Here is a 27,221-nt window from a genome sequence, read left to right on the forward strand (position 1 = left end):
AAATAATTTTAAAATTAAAAATACATTCTAACATGTTGTTTGTAAGTCTCTAATTTCTTTTTTGAAATGAAAACTTTCATAATTCTGAGTATAGTTTTTTTATTATTATTTTGACATGATTTTGTGTTTCAAACTGTATTATGCTCATATTATTATATTATACTGTAAAATAAATTTCCATGAAAAACAATGTACCGTTTTAGACTTATAAAACCGGACAGAAATGAACCGCCCAGGGGGCACATAAAAAAATTTTAATTTTCAAAATTCACAATTTACTTTGCAAAGAATACTCAATGACATGCAAAAGATAATAAAATTTAAATAAAAGGTTATGATCTACTTTGCTTAGTGAACAGCCTAAATTTCTTTATTTAATCAACCCTAATGATTTGCAAATGAACATATCCCAGCTTTATTTATGGAAACAAAATTATTTTATTTTGAAATTAATAATTATTTTAAAAACTGAAAAAATATTTGAGTTAATAAATAAACATGTAATTTTTTACTGGTCAAACCGTTACAACTAAACAACTTATGTGTGATGTTAACAGATGGAGCAGCTGAAGAAGCAGGACTTCAGGTGGGCGACATAGTAATGGCTGTTAATGGAACTGATGTCACCAGTATTCCACATTCTGAAGCTGCATGCTTAGCAAGACAAGGTAATAACTAGAATTTTAACTAATACAGGAAATAAATTGAGTAATACACTGTGTGCAATTTCTGTATTTTAGCCAATACTGCTTTTCAATACTTGAGGACTTTAATACCTAGGAACCCCAAAGATATTTTCAACCTGAACCTCCCTCTTCTTCTTTAGAGAGTCAAATTAAAAAGGCACACTAACCATTGACAGGTTTGTTTGCTGCAACATCATCAAAATAACTATCTTCTTGAAGTTTCTATACCCTCCCATTTCCAGATTCCAGTCTCCTATCTGAGATAACAAATCTTCCCTTGACTTGAAGAATAAAACTTTGCGCACCCAAAATCTAGTGGGGGAATATCTTTGCCAGATACAGTAAAAACTAGTTTGCCTTTTTGTGTGAGACTTAAAGACTGCTGCAGGACAAACTTCTATACACTGGGCTACCCTGGAATAAATTTCTAAAACCTACTCCTACTGACGGTCACACAAGCACTCCTATCTCAACACATGCCTGGGGAGCTTCCCCTGGTTTACTGCTTCAAAACTCTGTTAAACACAACCTCTCCACCTTTTATTTCCCATGGTATCTGATTTAGAGCAATCCCTGTTTCTCCTGTGGATTCAAAGACCTTCTTTTTTCGGTTCCTACTAGCTTGTACTTTTCCAGGGATCTCACACTGATGGCCAATGACCCTCACTAACCTTAAGCCGCATACACACCTGCAATATTAGTTGTTGGAAAGGATCTTTCAGGATCCTTCCCAAAGACTACGAATGCACAATGCATGAATGAGTGCTGTACATACAGCACAGTTCTGCTCTATGGAGAGGGGAGGGGGAGAACGACGGAGCAGCACCCTGCTGCGTGCTCTCCCCCTTCCCTCACATTAGGATCGTTAGTCGTCCATTGTCCGTGGATCTGCCAGGGTGGTCGTTCGGACGATGGACGCCTGGCGCTATACACACGCCAGATTCTCGCCCGATATCGGTCCTGAGACGATTGTCGGGCAAAAACCGCTGGACCTGTGTACGTAGCTTTAGAGCAGGAACTTCCAGTAAAACTTCTGAGGATGGTGTAATCTTCACCATTACCTTACCATGATGCCTACTCCCTCTCTGCTCATTATTATTATTAATAAACAGGATTTATATAGCGCCAACATATTACGCAGCGCTGTACATTAAATAGGGACTCATCTGACCACAATGATTTGTGATTGTCTTATCACTTTTGTTTCTCACAAAACAACCTTGCCCCACACTCATGTTCCTATAACCAGAGTTTTTAGACAGGAGCTGGCCCAATTTGTGCATTTTGGTGCCTTAGAATCTCTTTGGCTGCTGAGAGGCTCACATATTTGTTAGCCATAGGCATGGGAGGCGCAGCCAAGAGTGGGACCCTGTACAGAACTGACTTGGATCCCCTGTTGGCTGCAAAGGTCAGGGGCCTTTGTGTATTGACACACTTTGCACCTTCCTATGTCTGCTCCTGATAGGCATGTTTTGCCCCAAACACTGCCACAGTTGCTTTGAAGCTAAACTTCATCTGAACCTATGTATGTTTACCAGATCATTCATTTCATCAAAAATTTCCATAGGGCTATGTGAGTCTGTATTTTATGTATATTATTTACCTGTAAAAGCATACCTTGTATAGACACTTAAAAGATGTAATACTGCTGTTGGACATTGCCGTTTTGATTGTGATGTCAGTACTCCATAATCCTCTCTTTAATATTGTCTTTCATGCCTCCACAGGCTGCTACATAGGATTTTATGCAGGAAGGAGAGGGGTGGAAATGTTGGGTCAGCAAAGGCAGTAATTAGCCTCAAACAGGGAAGGAGAGGAAAGGAGAGGGCTTTTACATGTAAGATGCTAGATCAGTGTTTCTCAACCGTTCTGTGGAACCCTAGGGTTCCTCTAGAGGTTGCTGGGCGTTCCTTGAGCAATGAGCAGTTTGTGACTCTCAAGTCAGTTTCACTAACACCAATGATCTATTTGACTATCTGTAAGGGTGACAGCCGTCCCAATGGCCACCAATTTAAGACCCATTCTTCCTACTGACCACTACACTAATGTACTATAATTTGTGGATAAAGTTTTTAAAGCAGGGGTTCCATAAAGACCTGAAAGTTATCAAGGCCCCCCTTCATGTTAAAAAGGTTGAGAAACACTGTGCTAGAGCATTGACTTATATCATTTGACTGAAGTAGTCAAACTATATTCAGTAGAACCCCAGTTATCTGGATCTCAGATAACTGGAAAATTCAGATAACGGGCTGCCGACAGCTTTACTTTCTTGATTGCTTCTGCAGCCCTAGCAGGTCTGTGGCATGAATTCTGCATCCAGGAACACATACCACAGCGCCACTAGGGCTGCGAGAGCAATCAATAAAGCAGAGCTGTCAGGTTAGCAGAGCTCCGTGATTGCTCCGTGATTGGCTGAGGGAAGATAAACCCTGATGACGGCTCAAGCATCATTAGGGTTTGCCTTTTCTCAGCCATTTAGCACTAGAGGTGAATGGGGACATATCATTTAATGCTAGTTGTGTGACTGTGATTTAATGTACAGCACACCACAAACCACTAGAAACCACTAGAAACAATCATAGGCACATTTGTTTATTTTACTACAATGAAGAATTAGGAGTAAATCGATATAAATTGTGATTTCACTTATCCATACCTAAAATTTTAATCTACAGCACAGGAGTAATAGGATAAGAAATTTAGGCTAGCAATGTTATTAACGCATTCATTTTTTTCATCAGAGAAAAGCTGCAGCTACAGAACTGTGCTGGCTGTGCTTACAAAAAGAGTTTCCCCCATGTATGGTCCAAAAATAGGAAACATACATCAGTTCTTTACTTTCCACATTAATCATGGTAAGACCTGTGAGTTTCTTGGTCTTTTTTCTCACAATCCAAACTCCTCTCCTCCAAGTGTCAGCTTTCAAACCTACCTAGAGTGCATCCTATATTCCTCTAATCTGATTTAGCTTAGTCTATAAATACCAGAATATGGCATCCCTACAAATGTATGCATTAGATAATTAGTATAGTTGCATACAGCAAAAATACATTGCCGTGTTTTTGCCTAATTAGCGGAGGCTGCCTTGCTCAATGTTGAATTTTAAATTGCAAAAAAAAAGTAAAAAAAAAAAGATTTAGATGAAGCAAAAATAAAAGGCAGAAAAATGCATGGTGAAAAGAAAATTAACACTTATTTATGAATTCTGTAAAACATTTGTTGATACCGGTGGCAGTTTTTACAAGATTCAAATAAAAAAGTATATTCGTTTTTAAAATGACATTGGATGGTCAGCACAATAATTGCTAGACTATAATGAATACAAAATGGCAACAAAGACATAAAATAGAAGAGTGCCATTATGTATGACTGTATTGACCTAACTGCTTAATTAAAAAATACCCTGTTCCTTTTCATATAAACAAGGCTATAAAACAGCATATCATACTAGAATATAACAAGGTTGGAAATCTTACTGCATTCAATGCTGTATGCCCCTGAGAAGAAAACACTATTTTAATATTTATATTGTCCAGGCCAATTAAAACTTGGGCAATGTAATTGGGTTAAATTGTACACAGGCTTCTGTTCCATTAGTGAGTTCTTCATCATAGTTTATTCCTGTACTGCCCTCAGCCATGACCCTTACAAAGGTGTCTTTTGATAGTTCCTTTAGGAGCCTGAACTAGGGGCCACAGGAACTTCTTTGAAGATATAAGGCTGTAGAGTCTTTGACAGACATGTTAGATTATTGTCACCCAAGATGAATGATCATAACCACTTGGGCAAATATCTGAAATTTGTACAGGTCTAACAGCATCCTTTACTGATGCACTATGGCAGATCATGAAACAACTGATCAGGACCAACTACTGTAAGGCCTCTTCCATATCTCCTCTTTAAAATAAAAATGAACAGTTTTGTGCGTAAAGTGCTTATTTTAGCGTATATTTTAGTGTCGCTAGAAACAATCATAAAAGATTTGACAATTTAAATTTAATTAAATAGAAAAAAAAATATTTATATATATATATATATATATATATATGCTCCAGCAAAAAAAGGATAATGAATAAGCCTAGTCACATCCCAAAATACAAGAAATAGATGGTAGTCATTTCAAAATAGGAGGAGCAAAAAGAAAAGCTAGGATTTTACCAGCAAAAGAGACCAACTTTATTTACATAGGTATACGTCCCTCAGATATAAATTGTTTCTTAGTTTCTTATGCCCAACACGTTTCGCAGATAACCATTTTCTGCTTTTTCATGGATTTAATCATTTCAAATTTAACTTAACTCTTTTGATTTAAACAATGTTAGATATTACAGGTTATAGTAAGGTAGATTTTAAAGAGAATCTTCCCCCTCCCCTCCTCCCACCGTCCCCATAAAATGCACTGATGAAAGCCAAAAAGCCTAAAATAGCTAAATCTAGTTTGGAGGAAATAGCTTTATAGTAGTATGCTTTATCTGTGCTGCAAACCAGTGCTTCTGGATGCACAAGTGTCCTAGGGGCATAAAATAATGATTTACTCCTTTCACTGTCACAAGATGAGTAAGAAACCCTTTCATTATTGGGTTGGTGATGGAAATGAGACAATAGGATAAAGATACCCTCTTTTCTAAAAAGGCTCAACTGTGCTTTGATTTAATTTATTCAATTGTAAATAAAAATTTGCGTCCTGTTAATCTTTTACTGACATGGAAGATGAAACATATAATAACACAGATAATAACAATCTAACCATAACAGTACAAAGTAAAATGTATTGGTCATGTTTAACTTACTTTTTACGACAGTTCAAAGAGCAGCAATCATGTGCCATAACCTATACCAACCAGTCAGGTTTCAGTTTACTACAGTTTAGTTTTTTAATACTTGTGATTGGTATACTGCAATCTATACTTCAACATTGGTTTTTGTACCACACAAAGGTATTGTTTTACAGTCGTTGTTCACACTTGGAGGAGGGGAATTTTGATATAATAATGGAATACATAACATAATGCTATAAAGGCCAACACCTAATTAGACACTGGTCAATTCTTAATGAGAAGTTGCTAGAGAAATAATGATGTGGGTAACATTTATTCAGAACAGAATATTTTTTTTACTTAGGTAATGACGCCTAACTTTTCCAACTGTGGAAGCCCCAGTTTTGGAATTTTAGATTTTTTTTACTTTACACAAGTGAGTGTAGAGCGAACTTTATATACATTACCATTCCCAAGACCTTTGTATAAAAGGATGTAAGGAAAGTCATTTTTACATGGGTTCTTGCTCTTCTTAAAAGGGGTTCAGACAGGCCCTCCCACTGATCTACTGAATACATGCTAAATGCATGTAGATGGCCCAAATAGGATCAAATCAAATTCCAGTTTGGAGTTTTGCAGTAAGTACAGGTAGTCCCCGAGTTAAGGACATCTGACATACGGACGACTCCTAGATACAAACGGGGCCTCCCTGCTTGCTCGTGTGCAGGATGGAGGCTTCATGTACCTGCCCACCATGCCCCCGACCCTCAGCTACTGCTCCTAAAGAGACGGAGGCTGGATGGGCCAGAGGTGGGCGTTTCACTGCAAGGCTGTGTGGTGGTGACTGTGTGGTGGGCAGGTGGTGAATCGCCAGCAGGAAGTTGTCTCTCGTCAATACAGTACACCAGACGTCCTGACGAGTGGTGCCTTCCTGCTGGGATAATGTGTACTGTACAGTGCTGTGCAGAAGATCTCATCTTCACCCTCTTCATCAACTCCATCAAGTTCTACCAACATTGTTTAAGGCTGTACTGTATTTGAAAATGTTTAGGCATTTAATGTGCATACACAAGTAAAAATATATAAGCGATATATATATTTAGGAAAGGTAAAAATAAAATAATATCTTGAGACAAACATCTGTCCTAATTGCATTTTTTACCTGTTCCAATTTACATACAAATTCAACTTAAGAACAAACTTACAGTCCCTATTTCATAGGAAACCAGGGGACTACCTGTAGTGCTAAAGTAAAATTTCCTCTCTATGCACAGTTCCTGAGAATTGGGATGGCCATTAGATGTGTCTGCATGATCTAATCAATAAACCGTGTTCTCTGTCCTGATTGGTGTATTTAGATGCCGTCATAAACTGCACGTTTGTGATTGCCTAGTTATTCAGTAGGCAGCATTGATTCCAACACTACCTCCAACAAGCTTATATACTTTTAAAGTTAGATTAAAGAAAGAAAGTGTCTGCTGAAGCCTCTAAACATAACATTAAATGGTCATCTGCATACCATGCATATTTCAACAACAAATGTTAGTGTATTCCTGCATTAAGGAACCTTGCAGCCTAGTGATGTGAATATTCTGTTGGTTGCAATGTATGCCACTGTTTAAAATTTCTACATTTTAAATGTGGACAAAGAAGTGAAGTCATAAAATATTTATGTCTCTTTGTGTCACTGTAAACTAAGTGTAGAGATCATTACCCAATGCTTCCATATTGATGTGATTTGGCAGCAATGAGCAGTAGTAGGCAGTAGGAAGAATAATAGAAAATCTGGAAATAATGCTCCCCTAGTCTTTGCTGCATCACTCCTGACATATGTCATATGTTTGGGCAAAAAAATCGAATTTGAAAAATGTTTTTAATAAATCTTCATATACAATCGATTTCTTTAAAATATAATCATGAAGTAATAACTGTTAGGATGGGAACTTTCAGCTCGCATTTCCACATTTTTTTAATGTTCTGCTTTACAATCACTCTCTGGAAATGTTTACCTGCTTATCATAAATTTGCAATAGATGGCTTTGAATTTATTGACTGGGAAATGACAGTTACTCAGCTAGATATTTTTATTGAAAATAGATATATTACAATATAATAATTAGGTCACCACTTTTTCTTTATTTCATGTATTTTTATAGCATAAATAATATAATTTATTAAGTAACTTTTTTAGACAGTTGGCAAATACCTAAAGCTGGGTCTGAAGGTTGAATACAACGTGGGATGGTGCGAATGCTGTCCTTTTACTGAATGTGCACAACAGCCTGCTTTTTGTTGAGTTGTGTGAGACCATACTTCAGCTAACATTTGAGTTCTCAAAGCATCAGGAAATGTTCTTGAAGATCTTGCTATTTGTCCATGTCCTTGGGTGACAGTGGGTCAAATTACAGCAGCCCAGTTTTCCACCCTTTCATTTTAACTGAATCCTTAGTTTTATTATATTTTTATTAAAACTATATTCTCTGTATTTTAATATTTAAATGTTGCGGAAGGTATAGTAAGAAAATCCTTAGTAGACAGTAAGAACAAAGAAGAATCTGCTACCCATTTAACACATTTGTATGTCAGAAAATCCATGCTTGTTATCAACAGATATAATATTCCATTACTGTACAGCGAGTATTAATAAACAACGTAGATACCATTGTAGTTAAGAACAGGTAAATATTGGTGTAAAACTATTCCTAATTATACTTTAGGTCCAGATGTTTTGACTTTGGTTGTTGGATCAGACATCAGCCGCTTCCCCAATACCCCACGGCCAACATGTCGCGGTTATCTCCATAAGCGAACACATTCAGGATTATTGAAAGGATGGAGGAAAAGATGGTTTGTCCTCAAACATGATGGAACTCTTCACTATTACAAGCATAAAAAGGTAACTAGCAAACGTGCAAATTTGTGATAATACCGCTGATGTGTAAATATTGTTTTGTTAATTGTAGTAGTGTTAGTACAGGTAGTCTCCGAGTTAAGGACATCCGACATACGGATGACTCCTAAATACGAACGAGGCTTCCCTGCTACGTCCTGTGCAGGACAAAGGCTTAAAGGGGGGGGGGGGGGGGCGTTTTGCATGACTTGCAGACGAAATCTTTTGCTAAACATCTGAGACTGAGATCTTCTGTAACATCTTGTAACTCTTTATTGACCAAAACAGGTTCAGCACACACTGTATTTCACTTTGCTAAATAATCAGCCTACATTTGCAGTTAAAAGCCAAAACATTAGAATAATAATCCATTTGCATTCCCTTTGGGGCCTGGCTTTGACCACCAGTGATGGCAGCCTACATGTTTTATCATTAACCTACACTGTCTGCATACAAAAGTAATAAAGCTGTAACCATTGCCTACGAAACATTATTCTTCCAGCAGTAATAGAGCTGCACCCAAGTAATCACTCAGATTTACAATCTTTTTTCTGCAGTTTCACTTTAACACATATAAGCATTCAAAGAGGTGTTTGCTTGGCTTTGCTCTGTGTCAAGTAAAATGGACATGGGTTTTGCCATCTATTTACATCTTTCAAGTCCATTTTTCTTCTGTCTCCTATTACCCTCACTACTTCCCACCATTCCATATCTCCCCTCCCATTGTGTGTTACTTCCCCCACCTCCTACATTGTAAGCAGGGCCCTCTCCTCATCCTGTGTCACTGTATCTGTCATTTGCAACCCCTATTTAATGTACAGTGCTGTGTAATATGCACTATATAAATCCTGTTTATTATTGATATTATTATTATTATTATTATTATTATTAATAATAATAATAATAGCCCCCTGCAGCAGCACATAGCCACCTTCCTTTTCCCTTTCTGCTCTGTTTGGTGCTGGGAGCAAAGAGAAACAAGAAACAGAAATATAATCTACTCCCGTGGCCAGCATTAGTGAACCTGTTACAGAAAAAACATATCCACATTCAGGTTTTAAATAAGTTACTTAAATGGCAAATATAAACACAGCATGCACTTGCCAATTCTGTTTTTTTCTTTTCCTTGTAAAATGTAAATTATCTAGTCATGCTCTTGTTTCCATGATCCGGGACATAAGCCTAATCATTTTATGTAAACAGCTTAGTGAAGCAATAGGCTTATGTTTAAAGCTTTGGTTGTGTACAAGCTGCATGCCTGTGTTATCATGAAACTACCATTACTGAAACAAGGCCTTATCTCTGGCAGGAGAGCTACAGAGGCACATGGTTAAATAAACTAGGTGATGCAAAACAAAAACAAATTCATTTTAGTAGTTTAGATGTATATATGAATACAGATTTGTAGTATAACAGCAACATATCACGATTTAAAGAGATGATAAATATAATGAGTATATAGGAAATGCTAAAGACATCCTGAAATATGCACATGCTCAATGTCCCTTTGAACTGTCCCTTATTTAGAGGTTGAATACAGCTATACAGGGTTTGCAAGTAGTAATGTACAAAAACTGAATCCTTTAAGTCTATGTATGCTGAAAATAATTTTGAAGTGATAGACAGAGTAGGGGAAAATGGACAAGAAACTCCTCACAGTTTATTTCATGCAAACAGTGGTCACCGAGGCAAATGGAAAAGGTGCATTTCCCAGACAGAAATAAAAACCCAATAGTGGTTCTGACCCTTTACTTCCATGTTCCAGACGAATAAAACGTTTTTGGTATACATGCAGCTGATGACATTTCAGGCACATAGAGAGAACATTGTTTTCCGTAAGCCAGCTGACTCATGCAAAAAAGATCGTACTGATAACCTCTGTTTATGAAGAGTCAGAAGTTTCTGTAAGCATAGAACAACATATCCAGGCCACCAGTGCATTATGTTATGAAACCATTGTTTTTTTGTAGAATCACTACTTGGGTGTCATTTACTGTGCAGTACTTAGACATCTATATTATTATTATTATTATTATTACACACTATTTATATAGCGCTGACATATTATGCAACACTTTACAGAGTCCTTAGTCATGTCACTAACAGTCCCTCAAAGGAGCTTACAATCTACCATAGTTATTTATCTAATATACTGTCTAAAGTCAATCTAGGCGGAAGCAAATTAATCTAACTGCATGTTATTGCAATGTGGGAGGAAACCCACCCAAACATGGGGGGACCCTGCAAACCCCTTCCAGGCCATTATTCATTATAAAAGTAGTGCAGGTTCTTTTCACATGGAATTTATGCAGCCCACTAGTAACATACCTGTAGATACAGCCAAGATAATACCTTAGATAATACCAAGGCCTCCACATTACCAGTTATACTACTCATGGATTGCTGGTCAGATGATCCAGATCATCTATCTATCTATCTATCTATCTATCTATCTATCTATCTATCTATCTATCTATCTATCTATCTATCAAAGTTTCTTTGTGTCATGTTAAATGCACACAGAAATAAATCAATTTAGACTAGAAAATAGCTTAATTTTTATGTGACTTCTGTTTGCAGGATGAAGGAAAATGTCGGCCACTTGAGGTGACTAAACTTGAAGGCTCTGAAATCGGTGTGGATACCACACTGGGGAAACCATTTGTATTCAGATGTGTACCACAGTCTGGAAACCGTATATTCTACTTCTGTGCCACATCTAACCAGGAGATGAAAAGGTATGGTGTTGACTTGGTGAGCAGCACAATAAAAGACAAGAAAACTATAACTGATTTCGATATTTTTCACTCAATATTGACATTTGTGGTTAAAGTGGTACATTGTAGGACATGCAACTTGATTTAAAGAGTAATTGCAGTTTATAAAAGTTCTATAATCAAATTTTTTTCTTCACCCTTATTTAAATGCAGGTTTCAGATGCAGGTCAATCCATCTTCTTACCACCTGGTCTGCCCAAGATTAGCATATTGTTTATATCTAGATTTCAACATTTTTATATTGCCATTATTGTTATACTGAAAATCACTAAATGAATACATTTAAAAGAAAGTGTTAAAAAATTATGTATATGTATGCACATGACTACTAATCTTTTAGCATTTAAGCTTGGGACCCATTCACACCACAATATAGTGTTCATATTTAAAGGCAGTTCATAACAATCAATAGGCTGCAACACACATGTCAATGCATTCCCCCACCTCCTAGATTGTACGCTCATTGGGGCAGGGTCCTCTCATCCTTCTGTGTCACTGTCTGTATCTGTCTATCTATTTAATGTACATGTAACATACAGCACACCAGCCTGTTGTGAACAGCCCCTTAGTGTTCCTATAGCATTAATAATCCCTGCTCCACAACAGCTTGCTGAATATTTATTATTCTTCAATACTGTGCAGCTCCTATGTATTTAGCATTATTTATAATTTCTTTAAACATGGGACATAATAATTACACAAAATAAAATGTGCCCTCCTTTAAATGGTTTTAAATTAAACACTAAAATGTGGTATGATGTATGTGCATATATATTTTGGAATGTTTATCTGTTCTCATTAAATGGTTCTGCTATTTATCTTGTGTTTTAGGTGGCTGGAGGCAATGGATAAAGCGATTCATCCTCTGAATCAGGTAATTAGTTTGTGATAGTTTTAAAGTCATTCTAATTTATTTACTTGGTTGTTACTGAACAGAGTCCTCTAACAATGCATTTTGTTATTTTTGTAAATCATGTAGGTAATATTCTAGTTTGGATACAGTGGGGCAGTGTTAGAGACTCTAATAAAACATGTACAGCTATATAGAATAGCAATATATATACAGAGTTTCTATTCGCAAAAAACACAAAGAAAAAGGGGAAAAAGAAACAATAAAAACCTATGGGGACCAGAAGGGAGAAGGGAAAGAGGAATAAAGGAGAGACTCAGCAGGACAATGGTGAGAAGAGACTCAGGCAAATAATACCGATACAGACTTTAGTAACAAAAAGAGTTGCAGGGTTGAACCCCCATGATCCATCAAATAATCAGAGGAGCATGTTTTGTATTTGAAGGCATGTAGTGTTGAACATAGGGCTCACAAACATTTTGAAACTTTGCCATAGAATCGTTAAGGACAGCAGAAAATATTTCATTCAACAAATAAAAATTGGCATATTTTATATTTCCAGAACCATGTGTGGGTGGATGTGACCATGCACAATATCAGCCTCCCACCATTGGCTATAAAGAACCCAGAGTGCTTGGGACTCCTCAACCAGCTGGACAGAAACAAAGATGTCTGGGTCCAGCATTACTGCATATTGAAAGATGGCTGCTTGTACTTCTATGCTAGTATTCGTTCTAACAGTGCTCTTGGTAAGTATTTAATGAATGCTTTTTTCCATTAGTGCTTCAACATTTAGGAATAGAAAAAAATGATTTCTAAGTCTATCCACCAATTTAAAAGTGTACCAGGCTATGAAGTTAAGTCATCATGATAATCATGAGAATCATGGAAAGTCATTATTAAACAGAAGAATAGTCCAAGAGGTCTGTTTATCACTGTTCATGGAAGAATCACTCACATTATTCTTTTTTGAAGAAGTAGGAAACTGTGTGTGCTGGGCAGAGGTGTAAATAACTCAATCAAGGAAGATTTGTTTATAATTCATTTTTATTTAATGGACAGGTCCATCTGAAGTTTATGATTCTAATACTCCCAAAGCTGGATAAGACCCTTTGGTCACACATGTCTATAGACTGATTGACCCCATCATATTTGGTGATAATAATAAAGTAAAGGAGTAATGCCAAGGCTTACAGTGAGCTGATGAAACATTTTTCTGTGAATTCTGTTTGCTTGTATATCTAAGCCAGTGCTGGATTATGACAATGTAAAAGCACCATAGTTGTATATCTGAACTCATGTTGGCATTTTGTTATTTTAGGTGGCATCTACCTACAAGGGTACACTGTTTATGAACAGACACACAACTCAAAACGTTGCATAATTGAGCTTAGACCTCCATCTGAAGAGTTTAAAACTTTCTATCTGAGTGCAGGAAATGCAGCTGAGAACAAGCGGTAATTTTCAACACTTTTTAACTCAAAGAACTTGACCCAAAAGAGTTGTTTTTCCATTGTGTAGAGTTGAGCAGATTTTATCCCCACAAAACCTGTATAGCACAGCTGAGCCAAGACAAACCTACTTTTTTAGCCAAATTAAACCAAGTAACTATACTAAGTAAAAACATATTTAATAAGAAAATACAAAATGTACAAAATATAAAAATATATTTTGCTTGTTATTTTGTGCAAGGCAGGTGATACATAACCCATGCACTGGAGACTAAGGCAGTGGAAAGCAGCGTGCATTGCATTTGAGATCTCTAACAGCTTTTTCTTATATTGACCGCAAGTTGTCAGATTTTTTTATGTTTTATGAAACCAACAGCTACATTTTACTTAACACTTATATTTTGACTCATAGGAAAATATTTATTCTTCTGGAGGTGAGTGATTATATCACCAAACATGTACCCCCACCCCCAGGTATAACTTGGGACTTTTTAGGCACTTTATATTAACCACTTAATTTATAAATACCAATTCAATTATTATAATAAAATCACAAGTGTTTATTTTTCATTAAGATACAATTAAAACCATTTAAAACAAAGACTAACAATAGTCTTATACTCAATTAAGAAACTACAAATTACATACATTACATAGATATCTTCATATATTTATTCAATATATTTACCCATGATAACATAGTATACATTTCAAGAAAAATGTACTTACATCAAACAAAGTTTACTCACATCAAACAATATTATCCCTTTAAAGGAGTCCCCTCAATATATGACAGCTTTCAAGACTCCACATCCACATCCCTACTTTTTCCCTAATTTTTCTCATACTTCAACATTGTCTTCATTAATGAATTCTATGCATTTAATTTTAATAAGTGTGGTATCATATTAAAATTCCTCCTCTTTGATCCCGAGTTCCAATGTACTATAACATAATTTCTAATCAGTGTACTTCTCCCTAATTTATTTCATTCATTTATTCATTGGTGTCCATCAGTTAAACCAGATTGTACACCTTATCTTAGTTATCTTCCCTTTTAATATGAAAGAGATTCCCTCATCAGATTCTGTATATTGCTGTTACATTCTAATTATCTTCTATTGTGTGCCCACAAAGAATTACTTAACAATCAAAGATCTTACCCAGAACTTGTTTCATTCATAGTGCAGTCAACTCCAATATTAGAGAATTTATATATTTCATCTCCATTATCAACCTAGTCAGAAGAATATAAACATATTACCTTTTGAATGTTCATTTCAACAGATGGATCACAGCTCTGAAGACATCAATAAACAAATGGTTACCCCTTCACCAAGCTATCCAAGATTTTATGAGTCGGCCTCTAGAGGAGACCAGGATGTGATCAATTTATGCTGCCATTTATGGGAACTGATTTAAAGAATTTCCATAGGTTGTGAAACATCATCCCAGAACAACATCCTGATACCAACAAGCTTGATCATTCCAGCGGGGGTGAGACATTCTGTAAGTCATCAGTCATCGATGGTACGACCATGTGTGTCCACAAGAGGAAACTGAGGAATTCAAGACTAGGGAAGGAAATCTGCTATGCACCATACACCAAAGTTTATATATGTCTCCAAACATCTCTGTAAAGTGACCTTTAGATAAATATAAAAATAGGACTTTTTTATTTAAACTAGTTAAAAATGCATACTCAACTCAAGTTTAAAGCTGAATTTCGGGATAAGCAAGTATTGCCTAAATGCAGGGGCAAATGTAGGAATACTTGAATGTTGGTTTGCTTTATGTATTTCTTCCTATTTTGTATGTGTGTATGTAGTGTGAATCTTTGTATTGTACAGGAGCTTTCTGTAATATTCACCAGCCATTGCTGCTTTCTCACCTTGTATAGGGTGACTAGTCTTGTACCCACTGCAGGCAACCAATAGTGGGCGCCTTTTGGGCCCCTGCCACAACTCTGATTTCTGCAACACAGTAATGATGTCACTACTACTTCTACAAGGTCAAAATTAAGTTTGCAAAGGCTTTTAGCTCACACAAAGAGGTCTATTTATAAAGCAGTAAATGAGAAATTCACTGAAACATTCCCTGGTTACCGCCAATGAAATTCATGGACCTGGAAGATTCTCCACCAGAGAATGTTTCAATGAATGTCAGATTCACTTCTTTATAAACAAGAGTTGCTGTTTATATTTTTAGATTTCAATTAATGTCTGTGTCCGGGGTTCAGTTTTAAACAAAAACGTCTATAGTTCCTAATGGCAAATCTTAAATTAAAATTTTCATCCCAGTTTCTAGAAATGGGAAAGCTGCTATTTTATATTTTAGATGATGGGATAGACCAGACACTTTTTTGTTGCCAACACATGCCTTGCTTTATGGGAACTGCGAGTTAGTGAGAGCCATGCTTTGTCTGTGTCTGCTCCTACCACTTTCACACTGGCTACATATCATTTTTTGTATTTATATACATATGTATAGGATTCAAGATTTCATAACTGGTAAGCATTTTTTTTTCACCCAAATGTTGTCAGTTTTCCTGTTCATTGCTACATTGTGATTATGTTATAATATTAGTCTACATGAAAATATATATATAAAACTAATAAATATATAAAAACAATACATTATGTTTGTTTGGTGTGCATTTCAGTAGTGTGATGATTTACCAAAACTATAGACTAAGGAGTTAGAGGGGTGTATATATATAAACAGATTGTAACATGTGTGGCCAGTTTTACCTTCCAGATCACAGCAGATGACGGAGATGAGTCAAATAGCAGTTACCGGGTAGTACGTGCTTAAATAGCTATTGTATTCATGCTGATGCCCACAGCAAATTCTATTAGTGCTGTAATTACACCCTTAATGTCTTTCTCTATGACAGTCTAGAATAAGAAATGTACAGTCATCCAGTTAGAGGAGGGTGGTATATAAGTACTGCTCCCCTGGTGAGATCCCATGACTATCCTTGGTTACACTGGCTGATTTCAGGTTCACCATTCTTCTTTCATGAAGAAGACATACACCGATCTTTGCACTTTTATCTTTCAACTATGGAATACACACACACACACACACACACATATAGAGAGAGAGAGTTTATTAGTAATTTTACATCTTTCAAACACAAGATTCCTCTTGGTACATATGTTGACACTTTCCATTTACTCTTGGAGCTTCTCATCATTCTTTTATTGTGTAAATCATAAATGCAATTTTATTGTAAGATGTAGAAGCTACCGCCTGATTGAAGTCCATTTTATGGAACTTTGTGCGTACAGATTGGAATACTCATGTATCTGGCTACAGTTCAGGATTTTCTTTTTACAAATTCCTGCTGTGACAATAACTTTTACAACTACATTAGAATAAAAGCAGTGATTGCAAGCAGCAATTTTGCAGCCAGCTGAAAGCTCTTCCGGAGTAAATCACTCACTGACTAAGAAGCACATTTACTAATTTATCTGTAATCGTAAAGACAGCACTGATTTTTTCCCTAAGCAGCACAAAAAAAGCCAGATCAATTCAATATCAGATCAGATTAGGTCAAACATCTAAATTGACCATTCTCAACCAGAATTCAGTAGAACCATGGGGTTCCCCCATAGTATGGGCTCCTTGAACTGTGGTTGTTGTGTCCTCCCATCTTATGGTGCCAGCATAACCTGGGGACCAACTTGGCAGAGCTAACGGATCTATACCATCTAGCATTTTATTGATTTTAAGTGGGGCATCTTAACCACCTCTATAAAGAACACCATTCTTTTCACTGACTCAAATTGTAGAGATCATTCTTTCCACTGATGTCTATTAAACTGATTGGAGTGGAAGTTCCCAAAGATTTAAAAATGATTTCAAAGCTTCCTCTGCAATTATAGATCTAAATTACCATGAAGGACACATATGAGAGCCTTTATCATTGGCAACAGGTTTGTTTTTCTGTCCAGTACTGGGATTTATTGTCACACGATGGAGGCCTGTTTTACAGAGCGAATATTTCCTTAACACAGAGAAAAAACACTTACAGATACCCCTGCCTATATCTTGTCGAGCCACACCATACTGAAAATCTATCACTCTGCTCTTTCATACCATTAAAATGTTTCTTATTACTCCACCCAATCCATTCTGAGCTGTGGTGTAAAAGGGGTTACAATTTTTGAAGTTACACTATTTGCATTGAAAGGTAATCAACGTATCAAGATTTTTTTAAATTAAAGTGCGGCAATCACTGAAAGGTAAATTATCACATATTGCTAAATATTAATTATTGAGATCTTATCCACTAGGTTAGGCAGAATCTAATGACATACAACATAGTCCTACTCTATCATATGACCTTCCACCAAGTCTCCATTACAGGAGGGTCATTATATTGTGTTGACTTGGAATGTTAAAACACTTAACATGGCTTTATTAAGCAAACAGTTTCTTATTTTATCCCTAAGTGCAGAACCAGTAACCTATAGGAATCTATGTTGTACTTGTTGGACTCCAGAAAACTTTGGTTCTGATTTGCTGTTTTGTTCTGGAGTTAGGAATGGCAATTCTTCATGGGAAAAGGACACCATGATATCACTCAGGATAGTATTGATTACAGAGCCTAATATCAGGACAGAGGAGCATTTTTAGAAATGTATAAAATAAGTTATCACTTTCCTTATGTTCTTAATCACATTATCTTTTCACAGAGGTGAACTTTACAATAGAAAGTTATTTATTCCCCGTAAAAACAATCATGCCGTATGCCTATTTCAAGGACAGTGACAGAGTGCAGTGCAGCCATCAGAACAGCCGGTGAAGAAAAAAATTCTGCACATTGTGACCTACTTTCCAGCTCCTTCCTGATGAAATGAAAACCCATCGTTTAAAAAGCTTGGCCTCAGTGTCATCCACATTTGAGAAATTGCATGGCATTTTACCAAGGCAGCAGTCATTTTATTCTAATTTCTGCATACTCATTCCTTTGCAGTCTTCAACACCATACATAATGTTATTAATTAGGCAGTCTCTTGCTGCAAGGTCTCACTTCAAGGAGACATTTCTAGAAATAATCCCAGTTATACACTGAGCTGGTATTTAAGTAGATACCAGAGACTTAACCATTTACTTTACTTTTCATGATGTAGTTCTTTTTACTTCTCTTATTTTGTCATATTTCTCTCCCTCTCTTTATATATATATATATATATATATATATATACTATATATATAACTAACTAATAACTATAAAAAAAAACTAAATCACAGAATGATCAAACTAATTGTGTGAATTTCATCCAAACAACCTATAATGTGGCGCCAGGTGTATGGCTCCAATGTGACTGTATGGACTTCATGCGATGGGCCTGATATAATAAAGTTCTCCAAGACTGAAGAAAATAGACTTATATGGGGACTAACATGAAAGTCTGTCTTCTCCAGTCTTGGAGAATACTAATAAATCAGGCCTAATGAGTGGCATCATTCTCATGAAATGGAGGATTGTGCCCTGGAGGATCTCCTGTCAGACCTGGATCAGTGAGCTGGATGCACCAAATCCATAATTTGTCCCAGGGGGTCTATTGGATTAAGGTTTTAGGGAAATAAGGGCCAGTAATAGCAATGCCTTTGTCATCCAGAAACTGCCAACACATTCTGGCCACATGAAGCCAGTCATAGTCCTACACATTAGGACACACAACGTGCTCCATGCAGTTATATTGAAAGTTGTTTTTTTTTGTAAATTAGTTTCTTGCAGCATCCTTTTAATATCAGTGATGATTGTTCCTACATCTAGCATATATAACATGTACATCAGTTATTCCATTTTTAAGAGATTCCAAATAAATGAGTTGATTGTGTTTACATTCCTATTCTCCAATAGCTCTGTGTCTGTCAGGATGTCAGTGTATTTTAAAGTTGGTATTTGACATTACACAGCCCTGAGTTCATATTTTAATATTAAACATAATGTAAAAAGACCTAATAAAAACAAACACTTCACTTAGGATTGGTTCCCATTAGACCATTGTCGTAAAGAATGTGGTTTCCTATGAAATAGTATGCATTGATGCAATGTGTGACAATGCACATGTTGGAGAGCTGGGTTGCCATTCATTCCTAATGACACATCAAATGTACTTTACTAACATGCAGCAGTGCACAGTGCTGGGTTTTCAAATGCGAGCCTGGACTACATTTCTATGTGCTGTGTTGTTCTGCTTATTCAATTGCATTGCAATGCGTTCTGAAAAACACAGCACGCAGCCATAGTAGGAACAAGGCCTTACTGCTTTCAATAATAATGTCATTTTGTTTAAATTGAAATTAAAACTTAATATTGTAAAATAAAGTAATGCTGCTGACCTCACCATTATTCCAACTGTGTTTTCTGTTTTATCCTCCCGTTGGTTAGAAAAATGTTACCAAAAGTACTGCACATCTGTAGAATACATCCAGTATTGACTTACAGGATTGAATGTAACCCCATCACAGCCACCCATACCTGCACAATTCCGGCTAGCCAGATCAAATGTATAGAAACCAAACTGGAAGCACCAAGGCTGTACTACTTTGCACAACAAAGTGGCCATGATGGTGTAGGAAGACGGGGGGAAAATTGTTTCAATAAGCATGCTGTATTCAGGACAGGTTAGCACTGGAAGCTGCTAGAAGGAGGCTATGGAAAGCAGTGTCAATGTGATATAAAGCGTGACAGCAGTATGTGCAATATCAAAAGCCTAAGAACTGAATTGCAATTGTTTTATGGGTTTAAAATGTACTAAATATATGGTAAACCAACAAATAATTCCTCTTCCTAGTTATAATTTATTGTTTTAGTGGACTATTACTTTATTGCTAGTTCTACCTGCAAATACTATTGGTAAACTGACATGCTTAACTGGTTTAAGGAAAGTTTACAGCACATTCTATAAATATACTGGATTATAACCGTTAGATCTGTGCTTTTGACTATAATTCATGAAGGTGCTCCCTTTTATATAGGCTTTACCTTTGTTCTTATCATGGTAATTTATTGTAATTGTATAAATGTAGAATGCAAAATGTTATCTATAAAGAAATGCAGTCTATCATTCTACCGGTTGCAGAAAGAGATGCAATGGTTGCATGATAACTTACATCTTAGTAATGTGACTCCGGCAAACATTCCCAGTACAGACTCCCTCCATGTACCCTGGTAATTGTACTTATAAAGAGTGGGATAACCTTTTTCTGTTGTCATAGATCAGCGGTCGCCAACCGGTGGTCTGCAATCTCCCCAATCACATGCTCAGACCTGCTTGCTAAACATTCTGGGAGTACAGTAGGGCAGGACACAACCCCCCACAGCTCTACACCACTGTCCCCCCAGGATGTTTAGCACTCAGGTCTGAGCCGGCAATGGGAGATTGGGTGGGTTCTGGCATCATGACATCACACTGGGGGGAAGTTTCTTACGGCATCCCCGCACATGCACGGTCTGGATTCCATAGATTTAATGGCCTGTAAGGTCCGACAGGTTGGCGACCACTGTTATAGACAACAATGTCCTATTTTTTGTTTTTATTGTGCTGGCAGAGAGTTAGGTGTCATTATGAATTTCTGAACGAATAAAACATTTTTTGGAGGGGATACTGTGAATGCTTCAATAAATCCCCATCCACTTTTTCACATATTTTCTTAACTTGAGAAAATGAATCAACATGACGGCCAACTAGGGGTTTTCAGAAGCAAAGGTCAGCATCGACTGAGCATTCATTTTCTCCACCAGTTATAAATAAATTCTATAAAGAATACAACAGCGTTGTGTATTTATTTTTGTTCTAATAAAACAAATTATATCTCATTTCATAAAACATCTGAACAATATCATCTAACACAGTGTTATGTTGTGCCTCTGTGATATGCCAGGCAGCAGTATTTATGACATGATAGCACATCAGCCATTCAGTGCACATTGCTCAGATCGGAGAGATCTTGGATAAGGGTATTGTGTCATAAAACATTAAGCAATGACTAGCTTTTAACCTGCCATTTCACATAACATCAGCTCTGGCTAACACTTGGCAGCTGTGATATTCATGCTCAGTAGATCAGACAAAGACTTTTGATGTGTGAGTAATATAGGAAATGTTAGAAAGGGATTTTTTTTTATAAGTGAACCTGTTTTACCCTTCTCCTAGAACAATTGCTGTCTAAAAACAGGTATCACAATGTGCCCGGTAATAAATACTTTGTGTAGAAACGGTTCCTCCAGCTATGGCACATCCAACAATGGTGCCCAGCCCGTTTATCACCTTCTCTGTCCAAAAAGAATGCCATGTTGGTATATAGGCACTTCTACTCGAGAAAGAACGCCTGGAGGCATGTGACATTTCAATCAGACAAAACTTATATAGTAGCCATTCTCATCCAGGGTTCTTCCAGAGATTGCTTGAGCTGTAGATGAGTGACCTACCATTTGCTGGTGCCTGTATAGTTCATAAGTCAACACCACTTGGCATAGCCATCATCATGCCACCAGAGATTACTTTAGTTGTCTTTAAGGTCTACTCACACACAATTATATTTTTTTAAACAAGAAAGGCTTCACTCCTTTTGTGTTATGGTAATATGTTCTACCATACATTAATGTGTAGTAACGCATGATTATGCAGTGGGTGGGAAGAAATTGTAGGTGGGTGGCAGTCCCTGTATTGTGACCCAACTCTTCAGTAACCACCCAAAAACAGCCGGGTGGTTACTGAAAAGTGCCGGGTGGTGCATCCAGCTAAAAGGGGCTGGGGAGAACACTGCCATGTGATCACATTCCCATGAGATGGAACACGTATGTAGGTTGAGAATTCAGAGTACACTTGCTGCATGCTTATTCCAGATCAATAACCCTCTAGTAGTACAGCAAGGAAGGTTATTTTCAGTATAGGTTTACTTTAAATCCATGGCTACAACTGCCCAATTCATAGAAAACCTTACTTTTTCAATGACTTCAGAATGCAAAGCTATATAAAAAATGGGACATAGCCTAATACTTGTAATAATTGGTAGTTTATTAATCAGTGCCTGTTCAACATTTCCATTTGGATCACCTCAATAATTTGCAGATAGATCTTAAAAGACAGCTCTCAGTCATTGAATAGCAAATTGTACAGAAGTGTCGTACAAAGTGGAGCAACCAACCTGACGCTGAAGTGCGACGTCTGAACTGTTACTATACCTGCAGCAGCTTTGTTTCATTGTATCCCCCATTGTAATCTCCACATTTTTAGGCTAATTATCATAGACCTAAACATTCAGACATTTTCCTGATACAAAGTATAGAAGCACAAGCTTGTATGGATAGATGAAGACTGTTTTTTAATAAAGCAAATATTATTGTACTCTTTGCTATAACCCCCAACACCCAATAAGCTAACATTTTTATTGTTCTAAACCAACGAAAGGTGAAATGTTATTGGCTGCCACAGATGACTGTGAATCTCATCTAATCTTAGCTCTACACACTGTCATAACAAATTAAGCAGTTATAGAGAATAAAATTGTATTAACATTGCAGTATGCTCAGTCCAACCTTCTACATCTCTATCACAATATAAGTGACCTGTACCTAAAAACCTGTTAGAAACATGCGATCAAATTTATCATTGCCCATAACAAATCCTTGTAATATTTTCAAACCTTGGACTAAATAAATAACAGCTTTAAGTGTATATAAACCCTAAATATATACTCTTTAGTATGTTTGGAATCACTACTCATTGTATACAGTTTTCTTACAAGGTGATATACCTGAAGATCCTGCCAATAACAACACTTTCTGTTGCGTACTGACAACGCTAAGATGCGGTTTTGCAATTAGCAGCAGTGCAATCAACCTGCTATTTTCATTTCTTCAGCCAGTCCGTCAGGTCTACCCGAAAAAGCCTGAATGGCAACTTAAAATCTTTAAAAGAAAGTGTTGCTTCGGGTTGGATCTCCAGTTCATTTTGCTTAGGAAATTTATACCAGGGTTTCTCGACCAGGGATCCTCCAGAGGTTGCTAGGAGTTCCTTGAGCAATTTGTGGCATTCAGGTCAGTTTAATTGACACCTGTCAATTCAGGTCAGTTTAATTGGCTGTCTGTAAGGGTGACATTCATGGCTATCAGTAGGAGGCATTCTTCCCACTGATCACCCCACTAATATATTGTGAGTTGTGGATATAGTAACTATAATGGGAGTTCCCTAAGACCTGAAGGTTTTTCAAGGGGGTTCTTCATTTTAGAAAGGTCAAGCCGTATACAGTGAGACCTGATGCCAAGCATACTGAATAATAAAACTTTGATTTACATGCACTTTAATACAGATTTCAACTTGCAACCAAAACCCTTTTTAAAAGTACAATAAACCTCACTTACTGGCAGCCTCACTAACTTATAGGCATGCTATTATCTATCACAGCCCATCAGATTTCAGCAGTCTTTACTGAACAACTTTTGCTTTTTTCTGGTCACCAGATTACTACACTTTGTACATTGCTCCATGAAATGCCCTAGCTGAGAGGGAGGAGTGATTACAGCAATAAAAGTACAGAAGATGAATTCCCTATTGGAGTGTACTGTGTTTGATTTAAATAAACTCGCTCCATTCTGGCACTTTCTGACATACAAGCTTCTGGAGACCTATGTTATACAGCATTTATCATTTTGCTAGTATGCTCAAGCACTGGCAATCTAAATAAAACATAAATATTGCTTAACTTCCTCAATTTTCGGTTGTCATTTAATTTAAAAAATAATAAAAACTAAAGTAAACATGTAAATTGCCTCTGGGCGTACAATGGAATTCTGCCGAAAGCAAATAGCCATCAGATTCATATTTGATACCAGAGAGCAAATATCAAGTATTGACTATATATTGATCCAGCTATATATTAAAACTAATATATACATTTGAAGACATTCTGAAAATGAGCAACATAAACAAATACTTAAAACTTTAGTATCTAAATCTTAACTTACTTACAAACCAGAGTCAGCAATTGATTACTCTAAAATTCATCAAACACAACATTTCATCTAAAAGAATTGTAAAGAAAAGTCATTTGTAGCTATAAGTGGTAAAGTTACTTAGAAATGTAAATCATTCACAAATTAATTACGAATTATCTCAATATAATCCATAGTAACTTCAGTATGAAAGTCTTGTTCCTTCAAGTTAGAAATCAGATGACCATGAACCAGCCTATTTAACCAATTGGTGTATCTTCTTCAATTTAGGATTAAGAGATTGGAATTAAAAAGTCATTCCCAGGTGCCACTTTTGCAAACCAAGCCTTAAAATGTGGCACAGATGTTGTTTCTCAAAGTGGTTTTCCTATGTGCAAAAAGACAGGTGCCAAACAAGGTAGACATCTTATTCATGTATTATTCCTTGCAAAGACACGGTCACCTCGAAGTGTTAGATGCTGAAGTTGGTACTGCAAAACTTCCGTATCCGCTGACTCCTTGATGTTCATCTTATCTAAATTGAGGTAGTCCAATGACTTTGAATGCATTCTCTTACCCTTAAGAAGACAAAGTGGCAAAGGGCCATGGGCCGCCTTGTAAGATTCATATGGAATAACTTTATTGCACTTATCGCCCGAACTTGGCATTCGTCTTCGCCTTCTACCGTTGATAGAAGGAATTTCATATGGCTGATAGTGTCGACCTTTAGCTTTGTATATCCGAGAGGAACGAGACAGTCCAGAGTCATGCTGCTTTGCACGAAATGTTGGTACGGTTTCCCCAGAATTTTCTTCTGTGGTTGTACATTTGTGAGCTAGTTTTAGAAGCTCCTCTCCTGTTGTAAAACCAACCAGCTAATTGGAATCCATATGAAGTATCTGATAACCCGACACAGTTCTGCGAATTGGGGAACAGGGCGTGCTAGAACAACGAGGTTTTTCAGATTCTACTTTTAATGGAGAATTCCGCTCTACTGTACTAGACAAGGGTATAGAAGAAATGCTAGTCCTGTTCTCTCCTTTAACATCAACATCCATTGTGGAGGATCCTTGGGTTCCTAATAAGGTAAAATCATAAAGTCAAAAACAAAAAGTTATTTTATAATCTGGCCATACACAGCTTGTTTTTACAGGAGATACAGAAGATATAAAGAAAGGTCAAGTGGCCAATCCACAGAAATGTGAAATTTTGAGCAATGTAATATCTCTTTTTTATTTTAACAAATCTAATTTTAAAAATGTTATCAATACAAATAAATGTACAGGGAAATAGTAATGAAAAATATCTACGGCTGGTGAACAAAATTTGTTTGAACCATGGCATTCCTAATCCACAGTACACAGTGAATTAGGTGATAAACATAAATACTGAAAAAGGGGAAAACAGAGTACTCCCCTGATCAGTACATTTGCTATTATTATAAATAAATATTATATTGTTTGCATGTCAGTTATACAGATGATTGCAGAAATTGTTGGTTGTTTATGATTATACTTTTTCACTATTTAATCATTTAAGGACTTACTTAATATACATCTTGCGTAATTCTCATTCAATTTAACCAAATCTTTTGTAAACCGACTCCTGTTTGTTTAACCTTAGCCATCTCACACAATTATTTTATGTTATATCCAAATATAATTTGCAAGAAAAAGTCCCTCATCTTCCTAATGAAGTAAGGTTTTGTCAAGGTAACCAGGTAACTGTATTACCAGATATGGGAAAGATTTGTTTTGTTTCATTATAAATCAAATTCTGCAAAGACTTACCCAGACTTGTTGTACTGCTATCTTGCTGCCTCCTCAAATCCCCCAATACAATGCCTGGTGCATAATAACTTTGAGATACAACACTGCTCCAAAAAGCACACAAAAAATAACATTTTGCATTAAAAACGATGGTTTAGATCTCATAAAATATTGTAGTGTGATTCTTTCAGAAAGGTTTTAGTAAAGTATCATTTTTTTTAATCGTTCTTATTATTATTTCAATTCAGTATAAAAGATATCTAGGTAGTTAAGTGACCTAAGAAAATAACTGGCCATTACCAGAAGGGACAATTATGCCACAACATATCTGCTTCAGAAAGCACTTTTGTAGCAGAATAATGTGGAGGTGGTAAACGTGGGTGCTGTTTCCATGGCTGCAACATGCTAAGTTTGTGCGATGGCAACACAAGATCCTGAAAACATATTTACACACATGCTAGCACCATCCTACACTTTTCCTTCCAAGTGGAAATAATTGGAAATGTCCTTATTTAGTTTCAATACTGATTAACACACGTTTCTAAAGTATAAAAAAATACTAATGCTATGGTATTACTTATGGATAATAAAAAAATATACATAAAACATAATTAAATGATTTTTCAACCTACAAAGTGCATAAACAGAAAAAAAAAAAAATTCTGGAGCTACTCAGTGTTTGGTGTGTAGAACATTTGTCTTTAAAACAGAAGTATTTTTCCCACATACACTTCTGTGCATTAAAGGATTTTAACGGCACATGGTCCAGCGAAGTGTTTCTCTGTGGAACCCTAAAGTTCCTCTAGAGATTGCTAGGTGTTCCTTGAGCGATGAGCAGTTTGGATCTCAGTGTTCTCACCAGCCCCTTTCAGCTGGGCGCACCACCCATAGTTACTGAAGAGATGGGTGACAATATAGGGGCTGCCACTCGATTACAATTTCTTCCCACCCAGTTTAAAAAAAAATGTCTTGAACACTCCACATGATAGTCTATTTTTTCCAGTCTTGGAGAGCTTTGATAAATCAGGCCTGTTGTGTATATTAGGAATTGATAATTAAACATTCAGCGCATTTTTTTTAAAAA

At 36.5% G+C, this 27,221-nt stretch overlaps 2 protein-coding genes across 3 annotated transcripts in view; one reads left to right on the top strand and one right to left on the bottom strand.

Moving 5' to 3' along the window:
* Nucleotides 1–524: 524 nt before the first annotated feature.
* Nucleotides 525–15,988, top strand: LOC140334039 (pleckstrin homology domain-containing family A member 5-like). 2 transcript variants are annotated; one of them, XM_072416113.1, is made up of 8 exons: nucleotides 525–668; nucleotides 3,428–3,541; nucleotides 8,161–8,339; nucleotides 10,914–11,071; nucleotides 11,942–11,984; nucleotides 12,523–12,709; nucleotides 13,282–13,417; nucleotides 14,699–15,988. In XM_072416113.1, exons 1-8 carry the CDS (start codon nucleotides 548–550, stop codon nucleotides 14,796–14,798), a joined length of 1,038 nt encoding a protein of 345 aa, XP_072272214.1. In that variant the 5' UTR covers nucleotides 525–547; the 3' UTR covers nucleotides 14,799–15,988. The 2 variants fall into 2 exon arrangements, with proteins under 2 accessions (XP_072272214.1, XP_072272215.1); XM_072416114.1 differs by lacking the exon at nucleotides 3,428–3,541 and having other exon boundaries at nucleotides 533–668.
* A 6,445-nt stretch (nucleotides 15,989–22,433) lies between these two features.
* MACIR (macrophage immunometabolism regulator) overlaps nucleotides 22,434–27,221 on the bottom strand; it is a 13,637-nt gene continuing 8,849 nt past the window's right edge. Inside the window, 1 exon segment of the mRNA XM_072416122.1 lies at nucleotides 22,434–25,446. Coding sequence (XP_072272223.1) covers nucleotides 24,800–25,446 — 647 coding nt within the window. The 3' untranslated portion in view covers nucleotides 22,434–24,799.

This window comes from Pyxicephalus adspersus, chromosome 6, assembly GCF_032062135.1.
Source record: "Pyxicephalus adspersus chromosome 6, UCB_Pads_2.0, whole genome shotgun sequence".
In the NCBI taxonomy this organism is placed as follows: domain Eukaryota; kingdom Metazoa; phylum Chordata; class Amphibia; order Anura; family Pyxicephalidae; genus Pyxicephalus; species Pyxicephalus adspersus.